Source organism: Scyliorhinus torazame, chromosome 20 (genome assembly GCF_047496885.1).
Source record: "Scyliorhinus torazame isolate Kashiwa2021f chromosome 20, sScyTor2.1, whole genome shotgun sequence".
Classification (NCBI taxonomy): domain Eukaryota; kingdom Metazoa; phylum Chordata; class Chondrichthyes; order Carcharhiniformes; family Scyliorhinidae; genus Scyliorhinus; species Scyliorhinus torazame.
Genome location: NC_092726.1, coordinates 124,045,276 through 124,064,998, shown reverse-complemented (window position 1 = coordinate 124,064,998; position 19,723 = coordinate 124,045,276). Strand labels below are relative to the sequence as shown.

Genomic DNA, 19,723 nt, shown 5'->3' with positions numbered 1-19,723 from the left:
GATGGAGTGATTTGACATATTTATTGTTTTAGCTCCTTTATCTCGTGAATAAACTCGATCTGTTTGTGGGGGGGATGGTGTATTACGTCAGATGTTCTTTTTGTTATAAGCGTTGCGTTGATTCGAAAGTTTTGCTTGAAGGAAGGTACATTATGATTTATTTTATCTTCTGTTTCCATCAGATGCAGTATTAGGTGAAGTCTGCAAAACATAATATTAAATATCACTCTTTAATCACGCAGATTACACTTACAGTTAAACATGACGGCCACATTCTCGAATACCATGTTGATGAGAGATACTCTAACATTCTGAATGTAATTCATCAATGGTCAAGGCAGAGGGAAGGCCAGAAATGACAATATCAACTATCACAAATCGTTACCATGTCTGGCAGAATCCGTGTAGACTTCCGAGTAAAGGACCCGATTGAAACATTACGATATCCGGAGATGGACCAGATGCTGATTGAATGTACAGACTGATTGCTGGGCGAACATACCTTCTGATGAATATTCGTGAATGGATATTAACTGAAATTTACTACCTTGTGTTTTAGATTTCAATTTAATTCCTGAAAATATTCTGTCTCTTCAGAGACTTAATTCGATGTTGTAACCTGTTTGTGAAATAAAAATAAATCACTGTGTCTGCTCTGTATCTCCAGGGAAACCCGAATGGTTATAAATTAAAGATTATTTGATTGTACCGACTCATTGTTTAACACAGAGAAATTTGCTGCTGCACATTGGAACCGCACACTTCACACTGACGATGCTGGAAATATTCTACACTATCAGGAAGTTATATTACATGATCCTTGCTGTTATTGGTGTTCCTGGTAAGTGATATCAAGTTTGAAGATGCGGATGTTTTCACAAGATTATACTGTGTGACTGCTAATGTTTAATTCCGATCTAACACGGCGCCATTGGCAAGCATGTGGTCATTGACATTTGGTAAGACTAGCAATTGCAATATCTTCCCTCAGTCTTCCTCTTTCTGGATCTCAGGGGCTCTCTGAAATGCAATCCATATATTATCCTACTTAATGATTCCTCAGTACATGGAATAATTAGTTTGCATTACTGACGGCGTACTTTTTACTGGAGTGAGACTTCTGATTTCAGTCGGCAGATATTCATGGGCCTATCAGTCAGTGCACAATTGCACGGAACGTGTGTCACTAATTCCAGTGGAACAACGCATCTTATTGACCATGCATTGATGGGAGCATTTGTCAATGATGAATTGCATTGAGTGTGGGGCACGAATCAGAAAGTAACATCTGACTGAAGTGAACATTTTTACTGGTAATATCGGTCTATGTAACATCGTCCTGAAGCAATTACCAGAATGAGTACCTCATCCCAGCGACAATGTATTACTGTGCCTATCCATCACTCTGGAGTTGGTAAGAATTTCCTTTTGACTCTTTATGTAAAATTCTTGGTTATACATTTATAAAATTTGTACTATTGCGCTTATTGCTATTATTCATGAGCAGCACGGTAGCACACGTGGTGCCACTATGGCATCACAGCGCCAGAGTCCCAGGTTCGATTCCCTGCTGGGTCCCTGACTGTGCGGAGTCTGGACGTCCTCCCCGTCTCTGCATGGGATTCCTTCGGTTGCTCCTGTTTCCTGCATAAGTCCAATGACGTGCAGCTCAGGTGCATTGGACTTGATAAATTGCCCTTAGTGTCGAAAAAGATTAGATGGGGTTATTGGGTTATGGGGATAGGGTGCAAGTGAGTGCTGAAGTGGGTCGGTGCAGAACCGATGGGCCGAATGGTCTCCTTCTGCACTTTATGTTCTATTTAATCCTATGGAACGGTTGTGACAGTAACAGATATTACCTCTTCCCTGCATATGATTCTCTGTCTGTATAGAATGAAAAGTATTGATATCACTCTTTTCTCCTGAACTGCTTCTGAAGTTATCAAATTTCATTTCGCCGTATATACAATGAACGCTTCTTATTAGTTTTTTCTTTCGAGTTTCCAATTCATTGTTTCCAATTAAGGGGAAATTTAACGCGGACAATCCACCTACCATGCACATCTTTGGCTTGTGGCGGCGAAACACACGCAAACTCAGGGAGAATGTGCAAACTCCACACGGACAGTGACCCGGGGCCAGGATTGACTTTGGGACATCGGCGCCGTGAGGCAGCAGTGCTAACCACTGCACCACCGTGCTCCCCAAATGAACGCTCTAAATAATAGAATTTCTATTGTACTGCACCCACTGCAACAGAAGTTCCCTCCGTACGCATAGTTAAACAGCAGGGCGGCACTTTTACAGATGTCAATCCTCTGGTTACTGACATAGAATTAACTTGAATATCGTCACCACAAAAAAGTAGTTTGTTTCGTGTGTCCTCCTCTAAAGCGTGTCATGTGAGAGTTCCTTTAAGACATGGACGTTTAAGCAATGTACCTTTAAGAAAACAGTGATGTCAGAGAGTGGGTGGGGCTGAGGTCAGGTCAGCCATTTTGCAGTTCAGTTTTGCAGTTTTAAGTTTCAGTTTTCAAACAGAGCTGGTGTCTGTGTGTTTCCAGAGAACTGCAGTTTGGAGGAAATGAGCTGGGTGTGTGTCTGTGTTTTGCAGTGAGCTGGATCTCTGCCATGAAAGACTATCTCTGGATCATTTGGGTGATTTTAACTCATAATAGTAAAAGCTTTAACCTGCTGTGATTCTGTTTAAATGTGTTAAGTCTCTTGGAAGTTTGAAGGAACATTTTGAGGCATTATTTACTGTTGCAATATTTTCTGAGTTATCTTTGAAGTCAGGGGTGTTGCGAGATCCTATGTTTATTTAAGATGTTAAGTTGAGTTCATGGAATAAGCATTGTTTTGTGTTTAAAAACCCACGCGTCCATAACTGTAATCCCACACCTAGGGAACAAGCCGTGTGCTCGGAAAAGCAACAATTACATTAAAGGGGGAGGTTGGTTGAACTCCATGATACATTTTGGGGTTCTGAAAACGCCTCGCCCATAACACGTGTGACTGTGAAACTCAGGGAAATAAGTGTAGGATTTGATTATTAATTTTTTTCTGAAGGATTGCATACGCAGTGATCATTGAAAGATACCGTTCCGTAACTGATTAACATTTAATTAGCTGTTCCACTATCTGATTCGGTTTCTTTACATGTACACCTTAGCAGCCCCTGCCGTCGGCTCATTTATGTGTGTGCATGAGTTAAACATTGAATGACAAGCATTTCTTTCTCTCCCTACCTCTCTCCCTCTCCATCCGCTTTCTCTCTCTATATATATGTGTGCGTTTGGTAAGCACCAACTGAGTGAAAAGCCCCCTTGAATATTGATATCAGTTACTAATATCGTTGACATCAGTCTGGATCACATTAACATGCGTAATCTGTCAATGCGAAAAATAACTAGAGCACCCCTTGGTTTCTCTGCTCACATCCTGATTTAAATAATTGCGCGCACTTTGTCTTCAACAGAACAAAATACAGGATGTGAATTACTAAATCAATATTTTGCTTTTATATTCGTTCCATATTAATTATTTTAATATTAGTTCATTTACCAATTCCTCAAGAAATGAACTCCAATGTTCTGATTTCAGTATATTTTTGTTAAATTGTTTGTGAAACAGTGCCTTGAACTACTTTGCTTCTCTTATCCATTCAGATGCTTGATTCACGGTAAGCATTTGAAAAACTATTGCGTCAAATATTGTGTCACAAGAGCATCACTTTAGTACGACTGAGATTAATGTATCATTTAAATACCAGCTGTGCATTTTTATAAATTGTGCTGTAAAATATGTTGTTGTATTCTTCCAGTCCATCAACTGAACGTTTCCTAATTTGGATTTGCTTCCACATTTCACAATTGGTTTTTCCTATTTCCTGGAACCACAACATTTGTTCAACCACAATGTTCTCACACGTTACGTTTCCATCCCAAATGTCTGTCAATATCTGTAAGAATTATTGCTTATTTCCTGCTTTGGTAACCAGCTTTCTGCCCATTCTGCTGCCTGTTCACTCCACATCAATCGCTCTGAGATTATTCATGGGGCTTCGCTGGGGATTCGTCAGAAGTACTTGAGAAATAAACAAATATTCGACTCAGCTCCTGGTTCTTACATTATTCAAATAATTCAGTCAGTTGGGTCAATTATGATCTTCCTTTTGGAATCTGTGCTGATTAGTCTTATGTATTATGAGTTTCTGGATTTGTTTTTTCGATTACATTTTTGAACAAAGATTCATAAAATATTTCCTACTACTGACACTTAGCTATTTGGTTTACAGATATTCAAATTTCCACTTTATTGATAAATTAAGTTGAGATGTTTGTCTTTAATCTCTAATCGAATTACTGTTAAGTAGCAGATACCGGTCTTTCTACTGTATCTTCCCTAGCCCGTGTTGAGCACGTTTGATTATAATATTCTGAAACAAAGCTTTCGTCGTCCTTATATCATTGCAGCATATGTCCCTATCCCGTTTTCACCACAATTAACTTAACATTTCTTTGCTGTATGTATTCACTACAGTTTTACATATCAATTCCCCTAAACAAACGACATTAGGCTATTGGTTGGATGGTCAGTCATGATCCGAATGATTGGCAGGACAGTTTCTGTATGCCGAATAGCCTCCTCCTGCGCCTATTTTCTATGTTCCTATGTTTCTCACTGATAGTGCGTGTTTCCTTCGGATTTGAATCCTCATTCTCTGGTTCAGTGTTCCTGGACTTCCGCACAACAGGGTTAATTTCCTTCCCTCTGAATTCGGAGACGCGATTCAAACGTTCATTTGAGTTGCTGTCTATGTCAGAATGACCCTCACTGCTCCAAAGTCCAGTAAACACGAGTTATCCTTAAACTGTCAATGGATGGGATGTTGTCTGGCAGGCAACTTGGTCAGTTGTCCCTCCGCCATCTCCTGCTGGTTCAGTTAGGGAGCCGGGTTTGCAATTGGTTCTTTTTTTTGCACTCACTCCGCTGACCCATTGGAGCTCCTCTCCACCTCACCGGCTTTGGTGCCGAAATGAAAGCCATCAAATGGTCGAGATAAAAATCGCAATAAATGGAGTCGGTAGTGAAATGCTCCCCTGTGAAGGTTGGGGTATTCTAAATTAGAATGTTGTCACCAAAATAATATGCACGAATTATGGTTTGATTGCTGTGGGCAGTATACTTGCATCATGCGTTGCTCCTAAACGACGCATGTCTCATTGATATATTTGTCCCGGCATTTTGACAACTCCTCTCGTCTCATTTCCTCGATTTGTTTTAAATGGGAACATTTTGGTATTTTTGTTTTTCATTTCGATAACTTCCTCGTCTCCATATGGTCCATCTCGGACACTTCCATTCCTTTTCACAACTGCTGAAACTCAATTTCAGTGAATGCTCCAGGTGACTATACGAACACTGGTTAACACAGCTCATTTTTATTGCAAGCACAATAGATGTTCTGCCAATATTAAATCCTTCCCTTCCCACTGCCCTGAGGCGCAAACTCTTTTTCTGGGTGAACAAGTAACTTGATTGCACATCTTACAATACTACAGCCGCATTCATCCCTCAAGATGCTGGCTATTGTGCATTGGGGGAGCATCAAATTTAGATCGCATGATTGCTTTGCCGATTACCTCTGTTCAGTACACAAATGTGATCAGTAATTTTCTGATCAATTTCCACTGTGATTCTTCAGCCCATTCAAAGCTTCGACTCTCTTTCCTCAAGCGCGGACATTATCACCAGCGCTGCGTTTCCAGGGCCTATCGCAAGATTTAAAGATTAAGGTAAAGTCAATTTGCATTGCCTGTGAAATCCCGTGGTGGTGACAGGGAATGGCAACAACAAAGTGACTGGGAGTGGAGGAGATGTGGCTACACTGAAATAGGGAGCCCCCAAAACCTTAACATTTTTGGATAGTGAGCAAACATTTCAGCTTGGCCAATCAATCTAGCATTTCTCCCGCCCAGCAGATTTCAGTGGGGTGCATGGTAGTTTGATCAATGTCGGTTTTGGGTGAGGAAGTGTGGGGGCGAGGGGAGTTGTGGGGAGAAAGATGAACTGCTACTCTTCCTAGCATATGCACAGCCCTGTGGAGACATTGCCACTCTGGCTGAACCTCTCTCCCTAGTGCATCAGCTGGAAACCTGCAGACGCTGGGAAAACATGGTCGGTCACAGGAAGACGTGGCAAATCGATTGATTCAGAAATGGCTCATCGCATTAAAACCTTTTTTATTGTAACCCACCCTACGCGGGTCAACCACTCTCATGCGAATTGTGATATCTGCAGATATGTAAATATGCAGCTTGTCTGCAGGTGGCTTCAATTAAAATTGACATTTTGACATCCAGCTCTCTGCCCGAAACCCATCCTCCCTCTAACCACCGAACCACCACCCACACATCTCCAATAAAACCTTGAAATATTCAATTTGTTGTCTGTGACAGAATTAACAAGATTGGAAAGTAGTTTCCGGTCCCTTTACTCTTCTTTCTATTGCAGTAAATTTACTGGCGATTGTGATCCTGTCCCGAGGAAAATGTGGTCTCACTGCCTGCACTACTCATTACCTCGTGGCCATGGCAACGGCGGATCTACTGGTCATTATCACTGATGCCATACTTTATCGGATCAGTTACTATTATTTCCCTGGGTCTTTTTTGGACATCACCCCTGTATGCAGTGTCATCTATTTTCTCAGTCGCACTACCACAGATTGTTCCGTCTGGTTTACCGTCACTTTCTCATTTGATCGATTTGTGGCTATTTGTTCTCAAAAGCTGAAAACCAAATATTGCACCAAAAAAACCGCAGCTGTGGTTCTAGCGACCACGACCATTCTGCTCTGTTTGAAAAACATTCCATTCTATTTTACGGTTGGCCCTGTGTGGATAATCAATAATGTGCCATGGGACTGTTATACAAAGCCAAGCTACTACACTGATCCTGGTTGGTTGGTATTTAAGTGGCTTCATAGAGATTTTACTCCATTTCTTCCATTTAGTTTAATTGCATTGCTCAACAGTCTAACAGTCAGACACATATTAGTGGCAAGTCGAGTCCGCAAGGGACTGAGAGGTCAGAATCGTAGTGATCCAGAGATGGACAGCAGAAGGAAGTCTGTGATTTTACTCTTCTCCATATCCGGAAGCTTCGTAATTCTGTGGTTGGTGCATGTTATTGAATTCTTGTATTATAACATTACAGATACAGATCCAAACTATTACAACGATTCGTTATATATATTTCAACATGTGGGAATTATGTTCCGGAACTTAAGCTGCTGTACAAATACATTTATTTATGGGGCGACTCAGTCCAAATTCAGAGAGCAGTTCAAGAGCACAGTGAGCGGTGCAGTCACAACAATTACTAAATCAATACAAAACCTGAGAACATGAGTAAAACGAGCAGTTATGCTCCCGTCAGCCCACCGTTTATCTCCACCAGTCAGCAATGCAATGACAAACATGATTATGTCTTTCACATCATTTTCTGCCTCATTCCGCAATCCCAACCCATGGTATATAACCCTCTGTAGAACCAGAATGTTACTCTTGTTTTTTATATATCCAAGGACATCACATCCACTGATTTTGTGGTGGTGATATTCCATATACTGAAGATCCACTGGGTGGATACAACCCTCCTCCAGGCTCTGTTAAACTGGAGACTCTCATTTTGAAAGTATACATCCTCGTTCCAGGTTACCCCAGGTTGGGGGGGTGGGGGGGTGGGGGGGGGGTGAATCCACTCTGCATCCAGCCTGTATAACTCCCAGCAGAATTGTATATGTTTCAACAAGTTCATCCATACGAGATAACCATATGTACGTTGCGGGATTGGATGAAATAAAAAGTACTAGAATAGTTTCCAACAATCTGAGTTTATCGATTTTGTTAGGGATAATATGAATGCGAAATGTGTATTATATAGAGAATTGATCAAAGGGAAATAAAGTTGCTCTGAATATCAGTTACCATGTCAGCGTCAACTATGCAGTTCGCGACATATAGTAAGACATGGAATTTTTTGATACTCCTCCCAGTCGAGACTGTCAGCTTGCTGAACTTAAAAATATGTCAGCTGTGTATAAACTCAATAAAGACCCCACGTGGACTATGAACATGGATCCTTTCCTGGGAAGTTTGAGTTCGATAGAGCAGAGATCTTTTTTCTTTTTAGAGTGACCAATATTCACTTTTTACAATCATTGGGCAATTTAGCGTGTCCACTCCACCTACCCTGCATACATTTGTGTTGTGGGGGCGGAACCGCCGCAAACACGAGGAGAATGTGTAAACTCCACACGGACAGTGACACAGAGACGGCATCGAATCGGGCGCCTCGGCGACATGAGACTGCAGTGCTAAAAACTGCCCCGAGAGTGCAGGGATTTGACACACTCACACAGCTGTGCTTAATGTCACGATCGATATGAAATGGATTCCAATCCATTGCAGAGAACGTTTGTTTCTAATGCATCATGCAGGAATAGCCGAATAGAGACACATTCTGCAGATTATTCGAATCCCTGGACGAGTTTCCAGGGGGCTTCCCACATAATTAAATCAGGACGTTTGAATGCTCATTAAGGGCATGTGGAGGACGTTGATTTGTTCCAGTTTTGATATTCTTTTTTGGAACTGCGAAGTGCCAGAAGTGGGTGGCGACTGTAGGTGGACGTTACACGCTGGGTGGCTCCTGATAGGACTGTCGTTTTATGGCCCCTTTAACTCAGCTTGTGGCTGCGGATTTTACACGATTGATCTCTGTAAAGGCTGCCTCAACTAAAGGAAGTCTATAACGCAGTGAGGAGTACAAAGAGAAAAGGTGCGAGCTACAGTCCTCCTGAGAGCTCGAGCTGGGTGTGGAATTCTGTTCGAGGAAAGGTAGCGGGAGCAAGCTGCCCGGGTGGAGCTCCGCCCATTCCAGTGGACAGTCCCCTGAGAGCCCGAGCTGGGTGTGAAGTTCTGTTCGAGGAAAGGTAGCGGGAGCAAGCTGCCCGGGTGGAGCTCCGCCCATTCCAGTGAACAGTCCCATGAGATCTCGAGCTGGGTGTGGAGTTCTGAGGGAGGAAATGTCAAGCTGGTCGGGCGGAGCTCCGCCCTTTACACTGGGAAGGCTCCCTGAGATTGTTGCAGTGGGCTGTGTGTGCAGCAGTTCGCCAAACATTTCAATAGGGAGCTGAACGAGAGGATGGTCTCGCTCAAGGAGTTGGCGGATGATAAGCTAAACCCGATAATGGAGGGTTTGTGAAACACATCCAGAGCAGTGAGGTGTTGAAGGCGGTTACGGAGGCATTGTCGCGGCACAGCGACCAGTTTAGCTGGAAGAGTCAGGGGATACGGTGGGCGGTCGAGTGTAATACAGGGCTGAGACCAACAATGGAGGTCTGGGAGAATAGGTCACGGCGGTAGAATGTGCGGATCGTGGGATTTCCTGTGGGGCTGGAGCGCTGGAGGCAGGCGGAGTATTTTGCGCAGATTTTGAGAGGAGTAAAACCCTTCCATCTATTCGCAGAATAGGGCTCATCGGTCACTCCGGCAGAAGCCGAAGGTGGCGAAACAACCAAGAGCTGTGATAGGCAGCTTTCATATCCATCGGGTGAAGGAGAATGTGCTGAGATTGACGAAACAGAATCGAGAGGTGAGGTGGGAAGGTTGTGTCATTCGTATAGACCAAGATCTCACGGCGGAGCTGGCAAAAGAGCGGGCGGCCTTGTTCGGGCGACAGCAGCGTTGTACAAGAGCAACGTGCGGTTTAGGATGTTGTACCTGGCGAAGTAAAGAGTTACACACAACTCCAGGGACAATGAATTTGAGAACCTGGAGCAGGAGGAGGCGTTTGTGACGGCTGAAAGACTGGGACTGAACTGAGATTGGAATTTGGTTTTTCTTCATGGAGTAGTTGGGAGGACATGTTTCATCGGGGGGCTCTATTCTGCCGCGCTGATTGGAAAGCTTGTGTATTCGACCTTTGTGTTATTATTTTCGGAGTTGGGCATATGGGGGAGGGGGCTCTGATGGGGGCCAGCTCGCCTGCAATTGCTAGTTGCCTAGTAAACAGCAGCGATGCCGGGAGGGGCCCCGTCCGCCTATGCCTGTGTGGATAGGTTTCGGTGGGCTTTGGAGGTATGAACGGAGGATGGCGACTATGTAGGGAGAACTGGTTTCGAGAGGAAATGGCTAATGTGGGTGGGGCTCTGGGATGGGGAGCGGGGGTAGTAGACTGACGTGAACGAGGGGTACGGTAGTGCGCCGCTTGTTTTGCGGGGACAGGGGCAGTAATTAAGGGTGACAGGAAGTGTTGGGCGGCGGTGAGAACCCCGGTCCGCATGTTAATGTGGAACGTACATAATTTGGGCTTCAGGTAATTGGATAATTGGAGCGCATTCTGGGGAAGGTGGGACCTGTACAAGCAGGACGGGTTGCATTTGAACCAGAGAGGCACCAATATCCTGGGAGGGAGGTTTTCTAGTACTCTTTGGGAGGGTTTAAACTAATTTGGCAGGGGAATGGGAAGCTGATTTGTAGTCCAGCAACTAAGGTATAAGACCATAAGACCATAAGACATAGGAGCGGAAGTAAGGCCACTCGGTCCATCGAGTCCACTCCACCATTCAATCATGGCTGATTTCAACTCCATTTACCCGCTCTCTCTCCATAGCCCTTAATTACTCGAGAAATCAAGAATGTATCGACTTCTGTCTTAAAGACACTCAACGTCCCGGCCTCCGCCGCCCTCTATGGCAATGCATTCCACAGACCCACCACTCTCTGGCTGAAGAAATTTCTCCTCATCTCTGTTCTAAAGTGACTCCCTTTCATTCTAAGGCTGTGCCCCCGGGTCCTAGTCTCCCCTGCTAATGGAAAAACTTCCCTACATCCACCCTATCTAAGCCATTCATTATCTTGTAAGTTTCTATTATATCTCCCCTCAACCTCCTAAACTCCAATGAATATAATCCCAGGATCCTCAGACGTTCATCGTATGCTAGGCCTACCATTCCTGGGATCATCCGTGTGCATCTCCGCTGTGCCCGCTCCAGTGTTAGTATGTTCTTCCTGAGGTGTGGGGCCGAAAATTGCTCACAGTATTCTAAATGGGGCCTAACTAATGCTTTATAAAGCTTCAGAAGTACATCCCTGCTTTATATTCCAAGCCTCTTGGGATAAATGACAACATTGCATTTGCTTTCTTAATTACGGACTCAACCTGCACGTTTACCTTTAGAGAATCCTGGACTAGGACTCCCAAGTCCCTTGCACTTCAGCATTATGAATTTTGTCATCGATTAGAAAATAGTCCATGCTACTATTCTTTTTTCCAAAGTGCAAGACCTCGCACTTGCCCACGTTGAATTTCATCAGCCATTTCTTGGACCACTCTCCTAAACTGTCTGAATCTTCGTGCAGCCTCCCCACCTCCTCCATACTACCTGCCCCTCCACCTTTCTTTGTATCATCGGAAAACTTAGCCAGAATGCCCCCAGGCCCGTCATCTAGATCGTTAATATATAAAGAGAAAAGCTGAACCAACACTGAACACTGCGGGACACCACTCGTCACCGGTTGCCATTCCGAAAAAGAACCTTTTATCCCAACTCTCTGCCTTCTGCCTGTCAGCCAATCGTCAATCCATGTTAGTACCTTGCCTCGAATACTGTGGGTCCTTATTTTACTCAGCAGTCTCCCGCGAGGCACCTTATCAAAGGCCTTTTGGAAGTCAAGATAGATAACATCCATTGGCTCTCCTTGGTCTAACCGATTTGTTATCTCTTCAAAGGACTCTAACAGGTTTAGCAGTCACGAACTCCCCTTACTAAATCCATGCTGACTTGACCTAATCCGACCCTACGCTTCCAAGAATTTAGAAATATCATCCTTAACAGTGGATTCTAGTCTCTTGCCAACAACCGAGGTTAGGCTAATTGGCCTATAATTTTCCTTTAGAACTCTAGGATGTAGCCCATCTGGGCCCGGAGATTTATCAATTTTTAGACCTCTAGTTTCTCTGGCACTTTCTCCTTTGTGATGGTTACCATATTCAACTCTGCACCCTGACTCTCTTGAATTGTTGGGATATTACTCATGTATTCCACTGTAATGGCTGACGCAAAGTACATATTTAGTTCCTCAGCAATTTCCTTGTCTCCCATCACTAGATTACCAGCGTAATTTTGGAGCGGCCCGATATCTACTTTTGCCTCCCGTTTGTTTTTAATGTATTTAAAGAAACTTTTACTATCATTCCTAATGTTACTGGCTAGCCTACCTTCATAATTGATCCTCTCTTTCCTTATTTCTCTCTTTGTTATCCTCTGTTTGTTTGTGTAGCCTTCCCAATCTTCTGACTTCCCACTAATCTTTACCACATTATAGGCTTTCTCTTTTGCTTTGATGCATTCCCTAACTTCCTTTGTCAGCCATGGCTGCCTAATCCCTCCTCTGATAACCTTCCTTTTCTTTCGGATGAACATCTATACTGTGTCCTCAATTAATCCCAGGAACTCCTGCCATTGCTGTTCTACTGTCTTTCCCACTAGGCTCTGCTCCCAGTCGATTTTCGTCAGTCCCTCCCTCATGCCACTGTAGTTACATTTATTTAACAGTAACACATTTACATCCGATTCTACCTTCTTTCTATCAAATTGGAGATTGAATTCTACCATATTATGATCACTGCCTCCTCAGTGTTCCCTTAATTTAAGATCTTTAATCAAGTCATGTCTCATGACAGAACACTAAGTCCAGAATGGCCTATCCCCTCGTGGGCTCCATAACAAGCTGTTCCAAAATGCCCTCCTGTAAACATTCAATGAATTCCCTTTCCTTGGGTCCACTGGCAGCATTATTTACCCAGTCCACCTGCATATTGAAGTCCCCCATGATCACTGTGACCTTGCCTTGTTTACCTTGTCTATTTAAACAATGCCCTACAATAAACAGTGTTTCTGTAAATCGGACACTGCTGTAAACAGTGACTATGTAAACAGTGCCCTACACTAAACCATCATTGTAACAGTGTGCTACTGTAACCAATGTTTCTGTAAACCGTACACTACTGCAAACAATCTTTGTATATGTGCCCTGCAGTTAACATAGTCTATTTAAACAGTGTCCTGCAGTAAACAGCGTACTTAAACCGGACATTTTTGTAAACGGAGGCGATGGATACAGTACCGTACAGTAAACAGTCTTATTGTAAACCGTGCACTAGTGTAAACAGGCTATGTAAACAGTGCCGGATTGTTAACAGTCTTTATGGAAACCGTACACTGCTGTAAATAGTCTATGCAAACAGTGCCCTGCAGTAAACATTGTTTATGTAAACCGTACACTGCTGCAAATAGTCTACGTCAGCAGTGCCCTGCTGTAAACATTGTTAATGTAAACCGAATACTGCTGCAAACAATGCCTTACAGTAAACAGTGTTAATTTAAACAGTACACTGTTGTAAACAGTCTATGTAAACAGTGCCTAAAGTAAACAGTGTTAATGTAAACCGTACACTGTTTTAAACAGTCTATGTAAACAGTGTTAATGTAAACAGTGTTAATGTAAACCGAATACTGCTGCAAACAATGCGTGACAGTAAACAGTGTTAATTTAAACCGTACACTGTTTTAAACAGTCTATGTAAACAGTGTTAATGTAAACAGTGTTAATGTAAACCGAATACTGCTGCAAACAATGCGTGACAGTAAACAGTGTTAATGTAAACCGTACACTGTTGTAAACAGTCTATGCAAACAGTGCCTAAAGTAAACATCGTCAATTTAAACAGTGCCCTACAGTAAACAATATTTAAACCGGACATTGCCGTAAACAGAGTCTATCTGAACCGGACCTGCAATTAACAGTGTTTATGTGAACCGTACATTATTGTAAACATAGCCTATGCAAACAGCGCACTACAGTAAACAGTGTTTATGTAAACCGTACGCTGCTATAAATAGTATATGCAAAAAGTGCATACTGTAAACAGTGTTCATGAGAACCGTACCCTGCTGTAAAAAGAGTCTGTGTAAACAGTGCCATACAAGATTGCTGACCATAAAAGTGTAGTGGGTAGGAACTCGAACAGCGATGAGTCAGAATACTGGCCGGAGATAGAGAACCCAGTGGTGTGGTTGAACGACAATAATCTCACCCTCAATGTCAGCAAAACTGAAGAGCCGGTCATTGACTTCAGGAAGTAAAGTATTTTATACACCCCTCTCTGCATCAACGAAGTCGTGCTGGAGATGGTTGACAGCTTCAAATTATTAGGTGTGCAAATATAGAACATATGTCCTGGTCCACCCTTGGTGGACGCTCAGACCAAGAAAGCACTACAGCGCCTATACTTCCTCAGGAAACTAAGAACATTCGGCATGTTCACACTCACTCCTACCGATTTTAGTAGATGCACCATAGAAAGCATCCTATCTGGCAGCAGCCTGGTATAGCAACTACTCGACCTAAGTCCGTAAGAAACTAAAGACAGTCGTGAACATATCCAGTCCATCACATGAACCCGCCTCCAGTCCATTGACTCTGTCTATACCTACCGCTGCCTTGCGAAAGCGGGCAGCATAATCAAAGACCCCGACCACCCGGTCTACTCACTCTTCCAACCTCTTCCATCTGGCAGGAGATACAGAAGTCTGAGAACATGCACGAACAGATTCAAAAACAGTTTCATTCCCACTGTTATCAGACTCCTAAACGAACCTCTTATGAACTGGTCTGATCTATTCGCACGCTTGTCTACTGAGTAATACTACACCTGTATGCTTCACCCGATGCCAGTGTCTATCTATTTACATGGTGCATTTTATGTTTTCCCTATGTATTTTCTTTTCACCTACAGAATAATCGGTCTGAACTGTACGCAGAACAATGCTTGTCACTGTACCCCGGGACACGTGACAATAAACCATTCCAATCCAATCAGCTCTGCCCAATAACCAATGGTCTGGGTTCCAGGATGTGCGCGACTGCTGCAGTCATGGATAAAGAAAAATATTAGGTTGAAAGACCAAAAAGATTCTAGGACCAGAGATGCAATTCGGCATTGTAAAAGATTGGGCGAATGCAATTTTCTTTGGATTAAGGAGATTCCCTGAGGAGTTACTTCTCACACTTTGTCAATTGTTCACCACTTAAATGGAGGAAATGTGCATTAAGAATACTTTCTTTATGGATTATCTCATTTTTGAATTTAAGAAGAGGATGTTTACTCAAGCAAATTAATGAATCCATTTTGTGTTTTTCACGTGACACACTGTACCCCATATCTGCAAGAACACTCAAGAGGTTCTGCACCATCCAGGATCAAGCATCCCGCTTGATTTCGCCCACTTCCAGAAGCACTGACTCCCTCCACCGCGGACGCACAGTGGCAGCGCTGCACACCATCCCATAATGCACAGCGGTAACTCATCAAAGTTCCAGAGCCAGCACCTTCCAAATCCACAACCACTATCCTCTGGAAGGACAACAAAAGGCCGGAGGTGGAGGTTTTCCCTCAATTCACACACAACTCCCACTTGGAATCATATAATCGTTCCTTCACGGCACCAGGAAACATTCCTGAAACTCCCTCCCTAAAAGTACGGTGGGTGTCCCTGCACCTCATGGATTCAGCGGTTCAAGAAGGCAGCACACCACCTCCTTCTCGAGAAGAACTAGAGATGGGAATTAAACACTGCCCGAACCAGCAACTCGCAAATCCCATAACAGTGATCCCTTTAATGCGTTGAATTTGTGGGAGCTGGTTTAGCACAGTGGGCTTCCAATGCACAACAATGTCAGCAGCGCGGCTTGAATTCCGGAACCGGCCTCCCCGAACAGGCGCCGGAATGTGACAACTAGGCGGATTTCACAGTAACTTCATTGAAGCCTACTTGTGACAATTAGCGATTGCTATAATTATTATGAACTGTTCTCAATTCTTCCGGTGGAGTGCATCAAGTTACTTCTGCTTCGGAGGAACCTGGATCTAAGGTATTTCTAACAACAGGACTCCTGGTACACAGAAACCATGTGCTTGATGCAGTAAAGTGGAAGGGTGTGGGGTGCAATCTAACCTGGCTTCAAACGCTCTCCCGCTTTCTCTCTTTAACACTCTCCTTCGTTCAGTTTCTGTCTCTGTTTTCTTTCTCTTGGTATCGGGTGAAGGTTTGATTTGCTGCAGTTCTCCTGAGCGGAATATTCTTCCACATCTTTTTCCAGTCAGACACATACTGTGACTTTGTTGCTTTTTGGAACCACTGCAAACACGAAGAGTACTTGGAATTTCACAACACTGAAGGAGGATATTTTCTCCATCATTAATGTGTCTGTGCCCATCATTACTGTGATACAGACACATGGTTAGGACATTGAATACAGGAGTTGGGACGTCTTGTTGAAGTTTTAAACGACATTAGTAAGGTCAAACTTGGAATGTGGTGTATAGTTCTGTTATAGAAACTACATTATTACACCAGAAAAAGAGCAGAAAAGATTTACAAGGGTGTTATCGGTAGTTAATGGTTTGAGTTGTCAGGAAAGACTGGATTCAATGGGCCATTTTCCCCGAGGGTCTTTGGAGGTTTAGGGGTGAACTTCTCGAGGTTTATACTCTCATGAAGGGCATAAATAAGGTACATAGACAACACTTTTCTCCCAGAGGTAGGGAGTCGACAGCCAGAGGGAATAGGTTAAAGGTGAGACGGGAGAGATACAAAAGTGTACAGACGGCGATTTTTATCATACTGAAGGCGGTGAGTGTCTGGAACGATCTGTAATTGGCAGTAAGCGAGGCGGTTGCAATTTTACTTTTTAAAAAGCGTTTTGATAGTTATATGGGTAAGATGAGTACAGCGGGATATGGGCGAAATGAGGGCAATTGGGACAGGCGTACCAGTAAAAACTGAGCGACATTTGTAAGTTGAACCTTCGGGCCTGTTTCTATGCTGCAAACCTGTCTGACTCAATGCCACCTTCCATCTCTGGAATGCAGCAGATTCGAGCACACCCTCTGTCTGGCCAAATCGGTTTGAAATGTTGCTGTGGGTGTCTCCATCCATTATTTTTATGGTCAATGATCTTTAAGGGAATGAAAGGATCTGAGGAACAGGCAGGAAATGACATTCAGGCAGAAGTTCAGCTATGATCAAGTTGAATGGTGGAAGAGGAGTCAGTGGCCGTGCAGACTCCCCATGTTGTCACTGGTTATCAGTTCCAGTTGTCACATTACTTGCTGATGGATATGGCTGCAAGATAAGATTTCTAAGTTACATCCAAGAGTTATTTCTATATTCATGGATACAGTTCATTTAGAGCCACATCATGCGGACCTCACGTAATTTTAGATGTGTCGAACGGATCTCACATCTTCATCTTTTATATCCAATAACGCAGCCCCAGCGTATCCCAGCATCCCGAACGGTAAACTACTAACCGATTCCCACAGCCAGTGGTTCTGATCTGGTCTGCACGGCCTGGGATTTCTGTGGAGGCAGATACAACAGTGGCTTCAAAAGGGAATGGGAGTGACAAGAATCAAATGCACCCCTCTGGGGAAAGGCTGTCGAATGAGATTGAATGATCTGCTAATCCATAATGCCGCTGAGGTCAAATGGAATGAATGTCCTCCGTCGCCACGTTACGCACTTTTAAGTTGTTTGGTGTCGCCTGGCTGTGATATGGTAGGGACCAGCACCTGGAGTTCCCCTCAATGTTACCCACCACGTGACTATGATCACGGCAATGAGACCATATGACCATAAGGCATAGGAGCAGAATTAGGCCAGTCGGCCCACCGAGTCTGCTTTAAAGGCACTCAGTGAATTGGCCTCCACAACCTTCTGCGGCAAAGAACCCCACAGATTCACCACACTCTGGCTGAAACAAATCCTCCTCATCACTATTTTAAAGGATCGTTCCTTCTATCTGAGATGGTGTCCTCTGGCTCTAGTTTTTCCTACATCCTCTCCACGTCCACTCTATCCAGGCCTCGCAGTTTCTTGTGCGTTTCATTGAGATCACCTTTCATCCTTCTAAACTCCAACGAGTACAGACCCAGAGTCCTCAAACGTTCCTCGTACGACAAGTTCTTCATTCCAGGGCTCCTACACAGCATCAACGTAACTGTAAGTTAAAACTTGTCTCACCATGAGAGCTGCCTGGCGGTTTTAATATTTCCAAAACATGTGCTTTGCACCGATTAAAAGCAGATCCAGATTTCTAAATTAGAAGTAGGTGTATTTTTTAGAGGTTGCACTACAATTATTTTTTAATGCGGCTTGTGCCACGTGTTTACTTTCTGGTTCTCACTGAGGAAACCCAAGTTCGATTCCAGCTCTGCACAATAACTGACCTCTTTGATTTGATTTATTAGTCTCACATTATTACTCTACAGTGAAAAGAATTGTTTCTTGCATGCTATACAGAGAACGCATACCGTACACAGGGAAAGAAGGAGCAATTGCAGAATGTAATGTTACAGTTATAGCTCGGGTGTAGAGAAAAGATCAACTTCATACAAGCTAGGTCCATTTCAAAGTCTGATGGCAGCAGGGAAGAAGCTGTTCTTGAGCCCGTTGGTACGTGACCTCAAAACTTTGTATCTTTTTACTGACGGAAGAAGGTGTAAGATGGTATGTCCGCGGTGCGTGGGGTCCTTAATTATGCTGGCTGTCTTTCCAAGGCAGCGGGAATTATAGATAGAGTCAATGGATGGGAGGCTGGTTTGCGTGATGGACTGGGCTACATTCACAATCTTTTGTAGCTTCCTGCGGTCTTGGGGAAAAGCAGGATCCATACCAAGCTGTGATACAACCAGAAAGTATGCATTATATAGTGCATCTGTAAAGGTTGGTGAGAGTTGTAGCTGACGTGCCAAATTTCCTTTGACTTCTGAGAAAGTAGAGTCTTTGGTGAGCTTTCTTAACTATAGTATCGGCATGTGGGGACCAGGGCAGGATGTTGGTGATCTGGACACTTAAAAGATTGAAGCCTTTGTACTTAATTCCCATTGATGTGGACCGGGCATGTTCTCCACTACGCTTCCTGAAGTCGAAGACAATCTCCTTCGTTTCGTTGACATTGAGGGAAAGATTACTGTCGTGTACCAGTTCACCATTTTCTCGATCACACTTTGTCAATTTTCACAACTTAAATGGAGCAAAAGTGCATTCGCGAAATTTACTTTGTTGATTATCTGATTCTATAATTTAGAAATAAGATTCTGTCGTGGGAGTGTGCCTTTAAGAAAGGTTTTTGTCTCATCACATGGCTTCAGTTATGTAATTTTGTGGGTGAAGCTGAGCTGTGGCTGTGTTGTTTTTACTTTCGCTTTCAATGTTGATTGTTGTGGACTGAGACAGAGAAAAGAAGTGTTTTGGCCTGTTTATCTATTTTCACTATTAATATCTGACTCAGTAAAAAAACAACATTGATTATAGTTACCTGCTTTGGTAAATTAAACAAATATAGTTTTCTCTCCAGAATGGTTTTAAACCTCCTGGTGAGACGAAACTAAATTCTCAGGAAAGTCAGTCTTAATCAGGTGAGAATGCAGAGTGCTGGGCCACGCCCTTGAAATGTGGTTTTTCGTTTATTGGATTTGGATTTGGAACAGTTAAGGGGGGATCCATTAATTATTATACATAGATTACTGTAGCTGTATGGTGTCGTTATGTTTGTAATTGATAATATTTCTTGCTGTGTTTCTT

At 43.3% G+C, this 19,723-nt stretch overlaps 1 protein-coding gene across 1 annotated transcript; it reads left to right on the top strand.

Annotated features, from left to right (window-relative positions):
* The first annotated feature begins 774 nt into the window (after positions 1 to 774).
* On the top strand, positions 775 to 7,415 carry LOC140396786 (probable G-protein coupled receptor 139). The gene is made up of 2 exons (XM_072485504.1): positions 775 to 841; positions 6,517 to 7,415. The coding sequence occupies exons 1-2, from the start codon at positions 775 to 777 to the stop codon at positions 7,413 to 7,415; spliced, it is 966 nt and encodes a 321-aa protein (XP_072341605.1).
* The last annotated feature ends 12,308 nt before the right edge of the window (positions 7,416 to 19,723 follow it).